The sequence below is a fragment of the Melanotaenia boesemani genome, chromosome 9, assembly GCF_017639745.1.
Source record: "Melanotaenia boesemani isolate fMelBoe1 chromosome 9, fMelBoe1.pri, whole genome shotgun sequence".
In the NCBI taxonomy this organism is placed as follows: Eukaryota; Metazoa; Chordata; class Actinopteri; order Atheriniformes; family Melanotaeniidae; genus Melanotaenia; species Melanotaenia boesemani.
This window is the reverse complement of record NC_055690.1, coordinates 36,119,941-36,137,975: the sequence shown is the minus strand read 5'-3', so window position 1 is coordinate 36,137,975 and position 18,035 is coordinate 36,119,941. Positions and strand designations below refer to the sequence as shown.

General features: G+C 43.1%; 1 protein-coding gene across 2 annotated transcripts in view; it reads left to right on the top strand.

Annotated features, from left to right (window-relative positions):
* Window positions 1-18,035, top strand: part of col4a4 (collagen, type IV, alpha 4) — a 78,778-nt gene that overhangs the window by 32,923 nt on the left and 27,820 nt on the right. For both annotated transcript variants that reach the window (XM_041995185.1, XM_041995186.1), the window contains exons 5-23: window positions 7,935-8,069; window positions 8,232-8,276; window positions 8,380-8,496; window positions 8,604-8,672; window positions 8,753-8,788; window positions 9,134-9,196; window positions 9,383-9,418; window positions 9,632-9,673; window positions 11,038-11,118; window positions 12,964-13,008; window positions 13,121-13,183; window positions 13,272-13,316; window positions 13,412-13,465; window positions 13,603-13,663; window positions 13,766-13,870; window positions 14,086-14,241; window positions 14,325-14,414; window positions 15,140-15,300; window positions 17,399-17,471. In XM_041995185.1, coding sequence (XP_041851119.1) covers window positions 7,935-8,069; window positions 8,232-8,276; window positions 8,380-8,496; window positions 8,604-8,672; window positions 8,753-8,788; window positions 9,134-9,196; window positions 9,383-9,418; window positions 9,632-9,673; window positions 11,038-11,118; window positions 12,964-13,008; window positions 13,121-13,183; window positions 13,272-13,316; window positions 13,412-13,465; window positions 13,603-13,663; window positions 13,766-13,870; window positions 14,086-14,241; window positions 14,325-14,414; window positions 15,140-15,300; window positions 17,399-17,471 — 1,477 coding nt within the window. The remainder of the gene's footprint in view (window positions 1-7,934; window positions 8,070-8,231; window positions 8,277-8,379; window positions 8,497-8,603; window positions 8,673-8,752; window positions 8,789-9,133; window positions 9,197-9,382; window positions 9,419-9,631; window positions 9,674-11,037; window positions 11,119-12,963; window positions 13,009-13,120; window positions 13,184-13,271; window positions 13,317-13,411; window positions 13,466-13,602; window positions 13,664-13,765; window positions 13,871-14,085; window positions 14,242-14,324; window positions 14,415-15,139; window positions 15,301-17,398; window positions 17,472-18,035) is intronic.

Sequence of the window (18,035 nt, the reverse complement as noted above, 5' to 3'; positions counted from 1 at the left end):
AGGATTGATTTTATTTGTTTTATTTTGGGATCAGATGACCTGCTCAGTTTAAAGATCACAAGAAGCTTTTTGACCGAAGTTCAGGGTCCGTGCTGGAGTTTGAGAAACTTAATCAAATATTATTTTTCAATTAAAATTATTAAAAAAAAACAAAAAACTTAGAGGATGAAACGGAGACGTTTCACCATGAGATGGAAATATGAGCTGACAGTGAATCTGATGGCAGGAACCTGTCTGGAAAAAGTTGGAACAGGAGCAACAAAAGGCTGGAAAAGTACCTGGTACAAACCAGAAACACCTGGAGGAGCATTGGACAACTAACCAGGTTACCTGGTAACAGGTCAGTAACATGACTGGTATAAAAGGAGCATTTCAGAGAGGCAGAGTCTCTCAGATGGAAAGATGGACAGAGCTTCACCAATCTGAGACAAACTGGATCTAAAACTGTGGAACAATTTCTGAAAAATGTTCCACAGACTTTGAAGATCCTCCATCTACAGTGTAGAATATCATCAGAAGATTGAGAGAATCAGGAGGAATCTCTGTATGCAAGGGGGCAAGGCTGAACCAGCAGCATCTTCTCTTCACCCTGAAACCCACAAATGCAGGTTAAAGCTCCATCATGCAGAGAAGAAGCCAGATGTGAACAGGATCCAGAACCAGCTTCTTCCATCTTCTCTGGACCAAAGCTCATTTAAAAAGATCTGAGGCAACTATGGCGTGGGCAGCTTCCACATCTATGAAGCTCCATCAATGCTGGAAAGTACATGGAGGTTTTAGAGCAACATCTGCTCTCTGTGGCCTGAAAGCACTTTAAAACATTAACATACAAAAGATCAAAAACAGCATGAGGAAGCCTGTCGGCTGAGATGAGAAAAAAAGCCTCACCTGTTCAGGTGTCTGGACATGCTCACCAGCTTTTGGTTTCTCCGTGAGGCCTCATTACCTCGGAGATATTTGTGCAGAGATAAACCCAGGGAGACCTGGTTTTTCAGGCGGTAGTCCCCAGACTCTGGAATGACCCACCCCCGTCCATGTGGTCGACTCCGTGGACTCTTTAAAAAACAGTTAAAATCTATTTTATTCAGGAAAGCTTTTAGTTGATGGTTGTTGTTTATTTGATGAATTGATTAGGTTTTATTGCAGCCATTTTATGTCTAGCACTTTGAGATTTTTATCTGTGAAAAGTGCTTTATAAATAAACTTTATAGAATCCAGGACTCACAGTGTAATACCTCTGAAGACCACTAAAATCTGCGTTAGAGATGATCTGCTGGGATCGATTTCATCTGCAGCACAGAGCGGCAGACACACATTCATGGCATTTTTTTCTACCTCTGCGTCATTCGATGGAGCAGCTGCAACATAAAAACACAAAAACAAAAAGGTTATGAAGCAATGAAAAATACATTTTCAAATTCAGATTTTTTTCATGAAACTAAAGGAACAAAAACCCGTTTTTACATTTCAGTATATTCTGCATTTATAGGATATTTGAACTATATCCATGTTTGTAGCTTGTTGTGCAGGTTGACTGTGCTGTACGTTCGGCTCCACCCAGCACCATCCACCGGATGAAGGGGGAGGATGTTAAGACGTACCTAACCCGCACTGGTGCAAACTAACCCAAAACTACTAATGTTCTAAAAAGAAACATTGCTATGCTAACCCTGCTGAAGAACTGTGGTAAAAACCAGCAACTAACTACAATAAACCACCGACTGACGGATAAAACTACTGAAAACCGACAGTAAACTTTCTAGAAACTACAAACCAGAATATTCTTGCAGATTATCACCACCAACACTCCAACTCTCCTGCGACATTTTGCCGCCATCATGTGTTTACATCGCCACTGTGCACCGTGCGTAGCGTAACGTGATGATGTCATCGACTCGTAATGATGTCACATGTTGAAAGGAGGGACTCTCCAGCTGTTATAGGTAAAGCTGCATTTATGCTGGATGCAGGACACCTGCGTCCGTCTCCTGCGTCGTTTGCGTACCTAGCTGCTATGTTTTCAGTGAGCTTGTGGATCTGTTGCTTGACGCAGCCAACGGAGGAAAACCACCGGAAACCACGAGGTCAGAGTTGAGCTGACATGAGGAACTAACCAGAGAAGAAGAACAGGAACAGGAAGAAGATGATGAGGACTGTAGAGATGGTGGGGGCTTTATCGCAACGCTTTACGGCCACCAACCGACGTCTGCAACTGAGCTCCGGACACGGGAGTGAACTCTGAACTCTGCACTGCCCCCTAGTGGAGGAACTGACTCAACAACGATGACAACATAAAACACATGGAAGTATGAGGATGGCGACGTATGAAATGTTTGAGACTCATTGCACTCTGGACCAGTTAGACCAGGTAGGAGGCTGGCATTGCTTACAGCGAGCAGACTCACCTGGTTACCTGTAGAGGACCCTGCAGCCTGCCATCACAGAGCTCCGTTCTGTGGGACGTATTCACGAGGACAGAGTTTGGTGAAAGGGCTCTTAGTTACTTGGCCTCTGCTTCTTGGAACGGTCTGCAAAAAGGCTAGAAGCCGACTCCGTTCAGACCCGGCAGATCCTTTAAAACCGGTCAGTTCTGGTCCAAAACAGATTCCAGAACAGCTTCGTGTGTTGCTAGTTGGAACTGTACTCGGTTTTTAAAGTTTTTTGGTTTATCTCCAAACTTAAAATGTCCTGTATTTTCTGAGACATCTGATTTTTTTTTTTGTTTTGTAAGTTCTGCTGGTTGCTGCTGTTCTTGGTCTGGACTCCCCTGCAGGAGGTGCAGATCTCAGCTGGACTTTCCCGGTTAAAGAAAATGGAAACGGGCGTCGCTTCTTACGTACGTAAGGGAGCATAGATGTCATTACCAGGGAACGTCCGGCGACCGCTCCGTTTTTAAAGGGTTAAAACCGATCAGAGCTCATCATGACAATCAGCTGCATAAGCGGCTTTCCACCACATTTGATCTTTGCAGCTCGCTGTCCTGTTTGTTTTTTTCATCCTTTATCCAGTTATTTACTAAATTACAAGGAATTTGATCAACTTGAGGTTTGTGAATACGCAACTATTAAAATGTCCATGTTCAATTAATAATAAACAGCTTTAATCTGCAAACCTACAGGGATTTCTTTTTTTCCTCAAATATGAGATATCTCAACATGTCTAAAATAAAATGTGTTGACCTGACAGACGTAATTTCTAGATGTGAGTTTTGGTAACAAAACTAAAAAAGCTGACAAAAATAAATAAAGTCATCCAGGGTTGACCTGCGGTTATTTGTAATAGTTACGTGTCTGTGTTGGAGGTTTATTTCTTTTTATTCCCGAGTAAAACAGAAAGCTTGATGCAACAGGAATGAAGAGGAGTAACAGGAGCATGTGGACGTTTAGGCCTCACATTCACATTGTCTCACTGGACTAAGACTAAATCAGCTTTAAAACATCAGGTTTGTCAGGGGGCTGATGTAAAAACTAACATCCACGCGTTAGTTAGAGGCTTCCTCTCCGTCCTGTTAGTCTACGGGTAGCAGCCGGACCGAGTCCCACGTGGCTCCACAGCATGAGGACGTTCCAGTCATTCACCAAAAATGTCTCATTTTAAGACAAACACACAACTTGTAAGAAATAATCGTCGAGTCTTTCTCAGTTAAAATGAAAACTTACTTTTGCTCTTTTAATGGACTCAGGAAATCCAATGATGTCACTTCCTGTTTACCTGTGGAAGGGCCCATGTTTTCCAGACTGGTGGGTAAACCACTAAAATATACTAAAATATTATTTCTTATGGAAAATATATACTCACAACATTAGGGCACAATAATAATTAAACTTATATGTTAAAAAAAACATATTATTATATTATATTTTCTGGTAAAGTTTAGCCAATGCTCTTGTTTTAGGGTTATAAGTTGTTTTTTTTTGTTTGTTTGTTTGTTTGTTTTTTTTGTTAATCTTTTTTCTTTTTTTATGGATCTGTATAAAAACTCATTTTATGTTTGAAAATCATAAGAAAAGTATAGCAGTGCAGTTAGTGTTGATCATGTAAACACAGAAAGAGTAAATGAAATTAAATTCCTCCGTATGTTCAGCTGGAAACCACATACTGGGAAAACACGATAAATCCTTAATCAGAAAGCACAGAATAGCAGCTATTACAGTCATTTGAGCATATCTGATGCAGAAAATATCCATCAGACTGATCAATAATACAGGATACAGAAACCATATGAAAACAACTTTTCTTAAAAGTACAGAGTTTTTTTTGATTTGGTTAATTTTAAAACAGCCTAAATAAAGAAACTAACTCTTAAATGAAAGAAAAACATAAACTAGTTTAAAAATGCAAATTTTATAATAAAAAATAAAAACCAGCAATTTATTAGGTTTAAACAATAAATATGTGGTTGTGGATAAACTGTTTATCATGCTTGTTTATTAGAAGAAGAAAGAGATTTTAAAATAAGGCAGGAAGTTTATATTTGTCTTTCTGATTTGACGTCTGTCTGCCCTGGTGGTGTTAAACTGTGTCTCTGTCGCCCTCTGCAGGCTGCAGAGCTCATTACTGCATCATTCAGGGTGAACTTGAGTCTGGAAACATGTTCAACCATCTGTGTTTAACTTTAAACAGAACACGTGACTCTCACAGTATCAGGTTCTGCTAGGTCTGTTTGGTTATGGCTGGTTATGGCTGATTATGGCTGGTTATGGCTGGTTATGGATAGTTATGGCTGATTATGGCTGGTTATGGCTGTAATGGCTGGTTATGGCTGATAATGGCTAGTTATGGCTGATTATGGCTAGTAATGGGTGGTTATGGCTGATTATGGCTAGTTATGGCTGATTATGGCTGTTATGGCTGGTTATGGCTGGTTATGGCTGTTATGGCTGGTTATGGCTGTTATGGCTGATTATGGCTGGTTATGGCTGTAATGGCTAGTTATGGCTGATTATGGCTAGTAATGGCTGGTTATGGCTGATTATGGCTAGTTATGGCTGATTATGGCTGTTATGGCTGGTTATGGCTGTTATGGCTGGTTATGGCTAGTTATAGCTAGTTATGGCTAATTATGGCTGATTATGGCTAGTAATGGCTAGTTATGGCTGGTTATGGATAGTTATGGCTGGTTATGGCTAATTATGGCTAGTTTTGGCTGATGTGGTGGTTATGGCTAGTTATGGCTAGTTATGGCTGTTATGGCTGGTTATGGCTAGTTATGGCTGTTATGGATGGTTATGGCTAGTTATGGATGGTTAAGGCTGATTATGGCTGTTATGGCTGGTTATGGCTAGTTATGGCTCTGATGGCTGGTTATAGCTAGTTATGGCTAGTTATGGCTGGTTCAGCACCCAACAGGATCTTCAGCACCAGACTATTTTCTGGTGCTGAAGATCCTGGTTCTGTTGGTCATTTCTCAGTTTTCTGACATGTTTTGCAGGTTTTATGTCACAGGTTTGGTCAGATTTTCAGATTTTGGTAGTTTTGTTTTATTTCTTGGTTCTGGAAAAAATTTTTAGGTTCTAAAGGACCAGAAGGTTTTATGTTCTACTGGTTGCAGTTAACATTTTAGTTAGGTGTGATAGGTTCACATTTTCTTTTTTGTTGAATAGAAAATGTTCTATTTGTGATAGCAAGTTCAATTTGTTTCTATCAGATTATATTTCATTGGGCTTTACCGGTTCTGTTGTTCCATTTTAACGTTAAAGATTCTTTTAGGTTTTAACTGGACCAGAATCTGTTCGGTTCTGTTGGATGACGACTAGTTTTAGAATTTTGTGGGCAAGGCACAGCAGGTTTATTTTAATATCACATTACATGTACGAGACAAGACTTATATAAAACATATATATATATATATATATATATATATATTTTACATATATATATATATATATATATATAAAAATAATATTAAAAGCGTTATAACCAGGTGCAGAAGAATCTTTATTATTTTCTATAGAACTTAGTCCAAACAGGGTCGCAGGGAAGTCTATCCCAGCAAGTAGCAGGTGAGAGTCAGGATTCATCTGGACAGGTCACCAGTCCATCGCAGGGCCAGCACAGAGAGACAACCACCATGGAGAATTTAGAGTGACCGTTAACCTACCATGGAAGCTGGAGTACCTGGAGAGAACCTACAGAGAAAGGCCACTGTTTGATTCCCTCCACAGCAGAGGATCGAACCAGCAACCTTTTTGCTGTGAGGCCACCGTTCTGACCACCACAGCACCGCGCAGCATAGAAGAAACATTAAAATGAACTTTAAAGCAACGTTTTAGAAAAATTAAAGAACTTAAATAGAAACAGTGCAAATAAAACAGAAATCAGAGTTCCAGTTTGAGGAATTTAGCGTTGTTTTGATCAAATATTAAAGTTCTTCACGCTGATTTGAAGCAGGCCTGCAGGTTTCTGGGAGTTTATTCTAGAAACTGAACTTCCTCTCCCTGTTCAGTTCTGGACTCGACAGCGTTCCAGCAGTCTAGTCTGTTAAAGAGAAATCAGTCATCAGTCCCTTGATCCTCCAGATGTTCTTCAGGTGATAACAGGCCTGGTTCAGGTCTGAGGCCAGGACTACGCCCAGATTTCTGGCTTGGTGGGTGGTTTATAACTGAGCTGTTAGAAACTGACTTTAAATTTAAAAAAATATTATTTTACTTGATCAGTCCATCTGATCAGAGTCTGGATCTGACTGTAGTCTCCTGGTGAGATGGTAATGTAGATGTGTGTATCATCAGCATAACTGTGGTAACCTGTTTAGTTATTTCCATAATGTGAGCGAGTGGCAGCATGTAGATTTTGAACAGCAGTGGCTTCAGGATGGAGCCTTGGGGAACTCCACAGGTTATTTTGGTTCGATCAGATTTATAGTTACCTATAGACACAAAGTAGTCCCTGTCTGGTTTCAGGTTTTATCGTGTTAGACTCTGATCTGTTATCGGGTTCTGTTTGCATCAATCAGGTATGTTTTATTGAGTTCTACAGGTTCTGTTGTGTTGGTTTCTGTAATGGTCTGTTGCATCGGTATCTTAGGGGATGTGCAGTGCCGGGTTTTGTTAAGTTCTGTAGATTTATTTTGGATTCTGTCTGGTTGGATTTTATAATCACTTGTAGATTCTGTCCGAAGTTCTTTTGCGCTTTGTGCATTTTTACTGCATTCATGTTCTCACAGCTCAGCCTGGTACTGTTATCGTTATGAATGTTAATTCAGGTTCTTGTAAGTTTTTTGGGGGAAGTTCTGGTACGTTTTATTGTATTTGAAAGTTTTCCATGTTTTGTTTTGGTTTAGTGGAGTGTTGGTTCTGTTAATTCCTCTCAGATTTAATCGAGAAGTTGTATTGAATGAACTGGCTTCTAACAGGTTTACTGGTACCGTGTCAGGTTCTAAGTCGGGTTATTGAAATTCTTTGAGGTTCTGTCCAGACCAGGGACTGTTGTGGAGCTCTAGGATGCTACATGAGGTTCTGTCAGGGTCAGTTGGGTTCTGTTTCTTCTCGTCAGTTTTAACAGATTCTACAAACAAAATGCTTCAGTCATGTTTAAATGTCAGGTTCTGTATCAGATGGGTTCTAACAGGTTCTACCTGACGTCCCAGATGTGATCGTGCTTTTTATGCTTCCCGGGCTCTAAACCCAACCCGACATTTTATTAGGCGAAATTAGAATCCAGTGATATGTGGTTCTGCTTTTGTGGGTTCTGTTCTGATTCTGTGATCAGGTTCTTCTCAGTACGCTTAATTATGTTTTTATTTTACCTGATTCATTTAATCATTTTCCACCAAGTGGACTTCAGGGTCTGAATCTAATGGGGAAGTTCTCGTTTTAGGTTTTTGCAAGTTCCCCATATGTGATACTGTGTTCTCATGCTGGAGTTCTGATAGTTCTTGTAAGGACAGCCCAGGTTCTGTCAGGTTCTCAGCTTCTGACATTTGCTGTGCTCTGCAGGGTACTCCAGGTCCCCTGGGTCCACAAGGCCCTCTGGGGCCGCCAGGCTTCCCAGGTCCTGTGGGACCTCCAGGACAGAAAGGGCAGAGAGGGGACGAGGGCCCAGCAGGAACTCCTGGACTTTTAGGAAGTGTTGTGAGTAAAAATAGTTCTGTTGTAAAACAAGATGGCTGACTCTGTTTGCTGACCAATCACCGCTCTGAGAGTTGTCACATGGTGTCGAATCACACTCATATTTAGTTTTTATTTTGTGGAGGCTTACTGGGGAACTTTTTAACATTCTGTTTGTGGTTTCAGGGATCGATTGGTGTTCCTGGTTTTCCGGGTTTAGATGGAGTCCCGGTAAGAAGCCCCTCCCCGTCTGTGTCCATATCGACTCTTCTGATTGGTCCATCAGAGAAGCATCGACTTGATTGTCAACATATGTTTGTGTTTCCTTGTTCAGGGTCACCCGGGACCTGCTGGTGGTCCTGGTCTTCCAGGTCTGGATGGATGTAATGGAACCCGAGGACACCCGGGAAATCCCGGGCTTCAAGGAGAGCAAGGACCCAAAGGAGAACCGGTAAAAACCTTATTAACAAAAGCTGTACACACATTTGTATGTCTTATACACAGTGAATGGGATTATAGATGGTCTTGTATCATGTCGTTACCATGGTAACTCCATAGGGAGTCCGAGGACCGAAGGGTTATCCAGGAGATCCTGCGGTCTTTTTCATACAGTACCCTGGAGCACCAGTAAGTACAGCTCTGCAGCGGGTAAGGATCAGCTTGCTGGTCTGTGAGAATGGACTGATCTCAGTGTTTGCATCTTACAGGGGGATGCCGGGCCCAGTGGACTTCCAGGTCTGCAGGTGAGCAGGAAGACTAACAGAGAGACACGATCCACATTCGTATCCTGGGCCCAACAATTTGGCCCTACCATCCTTTTCTCAGCCTTACATGTCTGAGGGGATTCAGGAAAATGTCATTTTTCCACCCAAACAGCCCCCAGGTCCCAGTTGAAGGACTAGATGACGACTCCCCTTTATTTCAAGATGAAAATGGGCATCAGACCCAGAAACCAGAGGGTTTGGGTCAAGTCACAGAACCAAGGGGCAGAATGGGATTGGACCTGAGGAGCAGCATATGAACCAATAATCTCCTTGAGCTGATTACTTTAGAGGTTGTTCTTCAGATTTCTGTTTCTCTGTTTGCAGGGTGCACAGGGACCTCCAGGTACAAATGGAGCTCTTGGTCCTCAAGGAGCAGATGGAATAAACGTGAGTCATGATAAAGAAGAAACACAGTTTTTGCTTTTGAGTCCTGGAAATAGTTGGTCCCACATAAACTCTAACGAAGGTTTGAGGTGTTTATCTGATTCAAAGGTCTATTGCTAGCATCCTGGTAGCAGACACCATCACATCTTCTTTCTATGCAAACTGAATGTTTTTTCCGTCTCTCTGCAGGGCCTTCCTGGTCGACCTGGTTTAAGAGGCCCACCAGTAAGTGGAATATACCGTGTAGTGGCACCATTAACCAACTTTGCTGTTTTTATCTCAAATCATCTGCATTCAAACAACAGAATTTATTCAGTTTTATTTGACAGAGGACCCTAAATATAGCAGCGCTGCTTCTGAACGAGCAGCTCATCAGTTATTGATTATGGATCAGTGTTGGAGTGAAATCTCACAGGTCCTGATGTTTCTCTGTTTCAGGGAGAAAAAGGACGATCTCTCCCAGGCCAGAAAGGAGATGAGGTACGAATACCCAGTTCTGTCTGACGGACGCAGTTTCTCTTTTGGCCACACCCCCTCTGTTTAGGATGGTGGTTTGAAGGGGGGTGGGGCCAGGGCAGTTTAAATCACTTCTACTACTTCTAATAGGTTGTGTTTCAGAGAACATTCTGCAGCATTCAGGTTTGAGTTAACACAACGCCAAGGAGGAAAGACATCAGAAATTATCTCAGAGAAGCAAATGATGCTGCCCCTCAATCTGGTAGGGGTTGTAAGGACATTTCCAAAGTATCTGGAGTCCAATCCAATCCAACTTTATTTACAAAGCACTTTTAACAACCACAAAGACCAACGTTCTGCACAGAGAATTAAAAGCACAGTTAATGAAATTAAAGAATTAAGAAACAACAGCATCAAATAACTAAAACATTTAACATATGAAAACAAAATGTCAACATCTCATGAGTGTGAAAAATTCAGAGGGATCAGGTGGGTTTTAAGCTGCTGCTGACCAACTGATCCTAGAGAGTGTGGAGGTGTGCAGAGTTGCAAGAGCCTGGAGGGATTTAAAAACGAATAAAATTATCTTAAACTGGATTCTAAAACAAACTGGCAGCCAGTGGAGCGACGCTAAAACTGGACAAGTTCATATATTCTGCTAACAGCCTCTGACACCCTGCTCACGCTCGCCAGCAGGCTGCAGACTCGCCACCCTCTTCCTCATCTCTGAGGACTTCAGTCACGCCTCCCAATCATCTGTCACACAGAACGTCACCTGTCCCACCAGAGGATGAAATACTGGACTTGTTTTAAGCCAGCAACAAGGAGGCATATTCTGAGGGGGAGGAGGTCTCAGTGTGGTCCAGTCAGAGTCCAGACCTCATCCTGACTGCAGGAACCAGACCAGCTGGAGGGGGAGGAGGTCTCAGTGTGGTCCAGTCAGAGTCCAGACCTCACCCTGACTGCAGGAACCAGACCGGCTGGAGGGGGAGGAGGTCTCAGTGTGGTCCAGTCAGAGTCCAGACCTCACCCTGACTGCAGGAACCAGACCGGCTGGAGGGGGAGGAGGTCTCAGTGTGGTCCAGTCAGAGTCCAGACCTCATCCTGACTGCAGGAACCAGACCGGCTGGAGGGGGAGGAGGTCTCAGTGTGGTCCAGTCAGAGTCCAGACCTCATCCTGACTGCAAGAACCAGATCGGCTGGAGGGGGAGGAGGTCTCAGTGTGGTCCTGTCTAGTCCAGACCTCATCCTGACTGCAGAAACCAGACCGGCTGGAGGGGGAGGAGGTCTCAGTGCAGTCCAGTCAGAGTCCAGACCTAAGCCTGGATGAAATGCTGAGCAGAAACTCTGGTTAGATCTGAAACGCTACTGTTGTCTGTGATCCACAGGGAGATCAGGGCCTCCAAGGACCTCCGGGGCCCTTTGAGTATGTCGACCCTCCAGAGGACCTCTACATCAAAGGAGAAAAGGTAGGCGAGGTCCATTCTATTATGGTTCTACTGAAACGTTCCTCTTATTCTCTTAGTTTTGGCTGTTATCTGAGCATCTTGATATAGGGTTCTGTTGTGGGCTTAGTTGGTTCCTTATGCTGGGTTCTGTTGGTTCTGTTGGTACCACCACTTCTATTTAATGCTACAGTATTTGATGCTTTGAATTTTATTTTTCTGGTTCTAATACTGTAACTTGGTTCATTGGATCTGAATGTTGGATTGTTCTGGCTCTAAAATAATTAAATCTATTTTTTCTAATGTTAGGTTCCAGTTTGGTTGTTTAATGTTAAAAGTGTCTTGCAGGTCTAGCATTAGGTTTTAATGTTGGGTTCTAATGTGGAGATCAGATATGTTAGATTCCAATGTAGTGTTCCTATTTTGTGTATAATACTGAGCTTATTGCAAAGTTTTGATAATTCTTCTGTTCCCAGCACTGAGCTGGTTGTTTTTTCTGAGGTTCTGAGATTTGTTTTATGTTGGATTTGAATGTGCAGTGTGATGGTTTGTTCCACAATCGAGTTCTTCTGGTTTGATTCATATGGAAGTCCATTCCTGCCACTTGTAAATGAAAAATGTTTCCAAAGTATAATTATAAAATTTAAAGTCATAATTATAAGATCTCCACATCCAGAGGAGCCAGATGAGGTGGCTCGGGCATCTGGTCAGGATGCCTCCTGGACGCCTTCCTGGTGAGGTGTTCCGCACGTCCCACCGGGAGGAGACTCCGGGGCAGACCCAGGACAAGCTGGATGGACTACATCTCTCGGCTGGCCTGGGAACGCCTCGGGATCCCTCCGGATGAGCTGGTGAATGTGGCCAGGGAGAGGGAAGTCTGGGCTTCCCTGCTTAGGCAGCTGCCCCTGCAACCCGACTCCGGATAAGTGGCAGAAAGTGGATGGATGGATGGATGTATGGATGGATGGATGGATGGATGGATGGATGATGGATGGATGAATGATTGATGAGAAGTATGAGATAGAAGTATTTATGACTTTATTTTAAAATGATGAGTATTTATGTCATCATAATGACGTTTATTTCATCGCCATGACTTCAAATGATGAGACATGTTAATATTTTTCATTTAAAAGTGGCAGAATGTTGGGTTCCCGTGGTTATATGACTGCGTTCTGATGTTGGGTTCCTGTGGTTCTAAGACTGGGTTCTGATGTTGGATTTCTGTGGTTATATGACTGCGTTCTGATGTTGGGTTCCTGTGGTTCTAAGACTAGGTTCTGATGTTGGATTCCTGTGGTGCTAAGACTGGGTTCTGATGTTGGGTTCCTGTGGTTCTAAGACTAGGTTCTGATGTTGGATTCCTGTGGTTCTAAGACTGGGTTCTGATGTTGGGTTCCTGTGGTTCTAAGACTGGGTTCTGATGTTGGGTTCCTGTGGTTCTAAGACTAGGTTCTGATGTTGGATTCCTGTGGTTCTAAGACTGGGTTCTGATGTTGGGTTCCTGTGGTTCTAAGACTAGGTTCTGATGTTGGATTCCTGTGGTGCTAAGACTGGGTTCTGATGTTGGATTCCTGTGGTTCTAAGACTGGGTTCTGATGTTGGGTTCCTGTGGTTCTAAGACTAGGTTCTGATGTTGGATTCCTGTGGTTCTAAGACTGGGTTCTGATGTTGGGTTCCTGTGGTTATACGACTGCGTTCTGATGCTAGGTTCCTGTGGTTCTAAGACTAGGTTCTGATGTTGGCCTCCTGTGGTTCCAAGGCTGGTTTTGTTGCTACATTCCTGTGGGGGTCTACGACTGCGTTCTGATGCTAGGTTCCTGTGGTTCTAAGGCTGGGTTCTGATGTGAGATTCTATTGGTTTTTCAGGGTTTACCAGGCATTAAAGGGGCCTGTGGCTTTCAGGGACTGCTGGTAAGTTCAGATTTCTGATGAAACCTGTGAGCATCAGGTTCTTCGCTGTCATCTTATGCGACCAGACGGTTATTGATCTTGTATTGATGAGGAAGAGTTTATGTGGTTCTAGGGCCTCGATGCTCTTCCTGGGATCAAAGGAGAGAAGGGGATTGTGGGTTTTCCTGGACACAGGGTAAGAATTCCTCATTCCTCAGTTCAGAAGCTGATCATTAACATTCAGGTATAAATGGAGCTTCAGTCTTGCTGTGTTTTGGTTTCAGGGTGAATCTGGTGTCCCTGGTCCACCTGGAAAGAAAGGTGACAAAGTGAGTGAAATCACAACTTCCTGTTTGTGGGAGTCGTTCTTATTTGGAGGTTCTGGTTTGGGCCCTTCTCCTAACTGGTGTTTTTGGGATTTCAGGGGATACAAGGAAGCCCGGGCCTCCCAGGTCTGATAGGACGTGAAGGTTTTCAGGTCAGTCTGAGTTCTCTGACCTTGACAGTGGGTTCATGATCAAAAGAGTTTATCATGGACACAACTGGCAACCGTGACCCAGATTCTGAAGGTTTTCAGTAATTTGTTTGGTGAGACATGATATTCTCTGTTCCCAGGGCATGATGGGAGATCAGGGCCCCAAAGGCCTCCCTCGGAGCTCTGAAATTGTTTACACAGGTACAGATTAAACCACTGATCAATCAGCTGATTGATGATCCAGTGATGTCACTATTATTTTGGTGATCTGGTATGATGTCATCACTGTTTCTGCTGTTTCAGGTGAGGTCGGAGACCCTGGGTTCCCTGGAGAAAGAGGCTCTCCGGGAATCTCCGGGTTGATGGGAATGCGTGGCCCACAAGGATTCCCAGGCCGATCAATACCAGGTGAGTGCCTACAGCCCATAAGAAAGGCAACATTTAATGTGGCAACTAGTTTATGTGGTATGAGGATGTCGAGTCAGATTTAACATGGTAAGACAATGATGTGTCAGATTTCAGGCAGTATTTAAAAAGTGAGTTTTTACTCATGTTTAAGGTGGTATAGAGATGATTTAAAGTTGTATTAACTGAGATTCAAGGTTGCTTGTTGTTTTCTCCAGGACCAGCAGGTGCCGTTGGTCAGACTGGATCTCCAGGTGTCAAAGGCGATAAAGGCGATCCAGGTCAGATGTTCACAGAGGAACTGACACCTGGAGAACCTGGAAAACCAGGACCCCCTGGAGTCAGAGGGCCAAAGGGAGAGCCAGGTTTTCCAGGTACCAAATTACAGTGTTTCTGTACCCGAAGTGTCTCATCTTTGATTCGGACACACCTGCTGACATCTACTTTTCCTTTGAAGGAACTTATTGTGGTCCTGGGGACCCAGGACTCCCGGGAAACTCAGGAGAACAGGGGCCCCCAGGGGCAACAGGCTACAGAGGGATCAAAGGTCAATGTTTAGTTCTTTTAGATTCAAATTTTTTTTAAAAGTGATGTTTGAAATGCTTTTAACACTGTAAGCGCCAAAGTCGCAGAATCGCAACAAGCACCAGGCCTTGACTCCAGGAAAAACTTAAACCTGTTACCACTTTCCACCACTAGATGGCAGACATGTGAACCGGCCATCAACAACTGGCTGAAGTCGTTGGCAGTCAGTGTTTTACTTGTGTGTGTACAGACTAAAGAACCCAACTGTCAATAAAACAAAGTGACGCAAACTTCTGAAAATATTTTAATGGAGGACACCTTGTTAGGAATGATTTGAATTTTTTAACTGGGAAATTATGTTTGTGTACTTCAAAGAAGTCAGTTTTCCTTCTTTTTGCTTCACCTCAACCGTAAGCATTTATACAAATCTTTGTACCATGCATTGCGTCTGTGTGGAAAAGAGTATGAAAAGATTAAATGCAGTCTTTTCTAGTGTAAGTCGATAAAAATGAGTCTTACTGACTTGTACAACATCGCTGTGGTGTCATTTATTGATATTACACTTTCCCATATAAGGAAGTAACAGAAGAATCTGAAACGTAAAAAGTGTAGTTTGAGAAACAGGAAAATCCTTGATGTTTTTATCCCTTATGCTAGAAACAAACCCAGTGGCTCCAACACATTTCCCTGAAGAACACCTTGTTAGCTTCTTCTTGCTAACATCCCACTTTAACCCATGTGTTTCAGGGAACAGTGGCAACTGTTCTTGTGGCCCTCCACTTGAACTGAGAGGCCTTCCTGGTTCTGTGGGTGACAGGGGGGCTCGGGGGTTCCCAGGAGACCCAGGGGCCCCAGGCCAGAGAGGAGAGAGAGGTTTACCTGGAGACAGAGGAGAGAGTGGTGAAACGGTGAGTCTACTGCAGGGGTCAGCCACCTTTGGCACTCATGCCACAGGTGGCATCCTGGGGCATAAACAGTGGCACGCTGGCACCTCTCAGCATTACGATGACCGTTGTTTTACATGTAGCCAGAAGCAAGCTATTGCATCGTGCGCTGTATTGCAAAGCATGGGAAGACGTTTTTATTAAGGAGGCTTTTCTCAGATGCTCTTTTTGAAAACTTTAATCATCTAATAAAGAAACGATCGAGTCATGAATAAAGAACATTCCTACATCAGCTAAAAAAAAAAAAATAAAACATAAAATAAAATTTAAAAAAATAAAAAATGCGATGTTAAGCACTGCATTTGATGAAAGCGTTGACGTGAATGACATCCCGCATTTGGCAGTCATGGCACGGTGCTGTGATTCCGTTGTCAGAGAGCAGCTTTGCTGCTTGAAGCCAATGCCTGACACAATAAAAGGTGAAGACTTAGCCAAGGCATTAAGTGAACATTGTGAGGAAGGAGGGATTAACCTTGAGAAAATGTTTGCAGTGACCACAGACGGCGCTCCCACCATGAGTGGGAGACAAAAGGGAGCTGTCAAACTGATTGAAGAAAAGTCGGCCACCCATCATGACACTCCTCTGCCTAATCCACAAAGAAAATCTGTGCACAAAAATGTCTAATTCGGATTTCAGCGAAGTCGTGGCTACGGTGGCAAAGATTATTAAGTTCTTAGTGAAGCGATCGGGACTGATGCACCAGCAGTTTCAGTCCTTGCTGGAGAAGCTGGACAGCGCTGATCTCTACTCAGCAGTGAGATGGCTGAGCTGCAGAAACCTTCTGGAGCGATGTGCTATCAGGGCCTTTCTGGTTGAAACGGGCCAAAAGTATCTAGAACATTACGAGACACCTAAATGGGCTCAATCTCAGACCCCAAGGTGCAGGACAAACTGTTTTGGAGATGTTTGAGACATGGACGGCTTTTGTCGGTCAGCTGGTAGTATTGTCAGGTGACATTTGACCTCCACTTTCCGCTACCTCTGACACCTGAGAGAGTTGTCTGCAGCATCAGCACCACTGAAATAATCATGTACATGAGTGAGCTGGAGGCCGAGTTCACAACACAGTTTGTGGATTTTAAAAGGTGGACCAATGTTCTCTGTCTTGGTCAAGCCCGACAGCTTTGATGGACGTGATTTGGATACTATTCTGATCTGGATGGATGGAGGACATAGAAATGCAGCTGATTGAGCTGAAGAGTTCAACACTGTGGATGAGGAAGTTTGGAAAGCTCAGAAAACAATTAGACGCCACACCAGTGCAAAATGTTGGAGCCCACATCCTCACCTGCTGGACACCTGCAACTGAGAAATTCAGACATGAAACTACCTTTTTTTTCCTCGCTGCAAACCACGTGACTACCAGCCGTCACCACGGCAACCACAACGCCCGCGTCAAGATGTCATTCCACATCCAATCCAAAGTGGTGTGTAAATATTTTTATTTTTATTCCTTATGTTGTGTTTTATTCTTTGTTTCATATCTATTCAATAAAAATGGTTCTTTGCCTCCTTGCGCCATATTGAGCTTCTGCCCACAATGCATTGTGGTCAATATTGAGCCATGTAGTGACCATTGATGTGCACTACTTTTCAAGATGCATTGTGGGTAATTTTAAATGCCTTACTTTTTTCTCTCTGACATTCGGACATCCCTACAAAATGGCGTGGCCCCTATATAGGGCACTATGTAGGGAGTAGGGAGCACATTCGGACACAACCTCTCTTTTTGACGATCACGAACGACGTGCAGATCACATGATCAGTGACGACAGCTGAGTGCGATCTATAGCATGGCTACTGTTGGTGCTGCTTTATATATATAGGACAGTTGCACTATGGTCTCAGTTTTGGCCACTTCCCAGTGAAAGCAGTTTTTCAGTTAAAAACAGAAAAATATATTTAAAATTCTGGCTGGATCTGCGCTATATGGATGGAATAAACTTCCAGGATGGTTGGAAATGTTTTTGTATTTTGTTACAAACAAAATAAAAGTTCAAACTCTACAGGTTACAAGGTCAGACTCGTTGAATCAGGACTGCGTGTGTTGTGTGTTTGCAGGGCCTGGTTGGATTTCAGGGTGTCAGAGGCTTCAAAGGTCGGAAAGGAGACTTTACCATAGTGGATTTTAAAGGTGAGTTTATCACCTGTCAGAGGAACCTTCTCTTTTTCCAGATTTTACAAACCTCAGCATGTCCTGGTCCTCCCTTCCTCTGAGATTTCATCGATAAAATCTCATTCATCCACCTTTTATTTGTCTTTGGGATTCATTTGGGATTTTATTTTGAGATTCATTTCAGATGATACGTCACCACCACAGTAAAGACAAAGTTGACAACCTCAGTCCCAAAAAGGACACTGTGTAAAGGCAATGCTTTACATGAGCAACACGGCTGTAAAAAGTAGTTCCAGGGTGATGTTCAGCATGGTGTAAAAAGTAGTTCCAGGGTGATGTTCAGCATGGTGTAAAAAGTAGTTCCAGGGTGATGTTCAGCAGGGTGTAAAAAGTAGTTCCAGGGTGATGTTCAGCACGGTGTAAAAAGTAGTTCCAGGGTGATGTTCATCACGGTGTAAAAAGTAGTTCCAGGTGATGTTCAGCATGGTGTAAAAAGTAGTTCCAGGGTGATGTTCAGCACGGTGTAAAAAGTAGTTCCAGGTGATGTTCAGCATGGTGTAAAAAGTAGTTCCAAGTGATGTT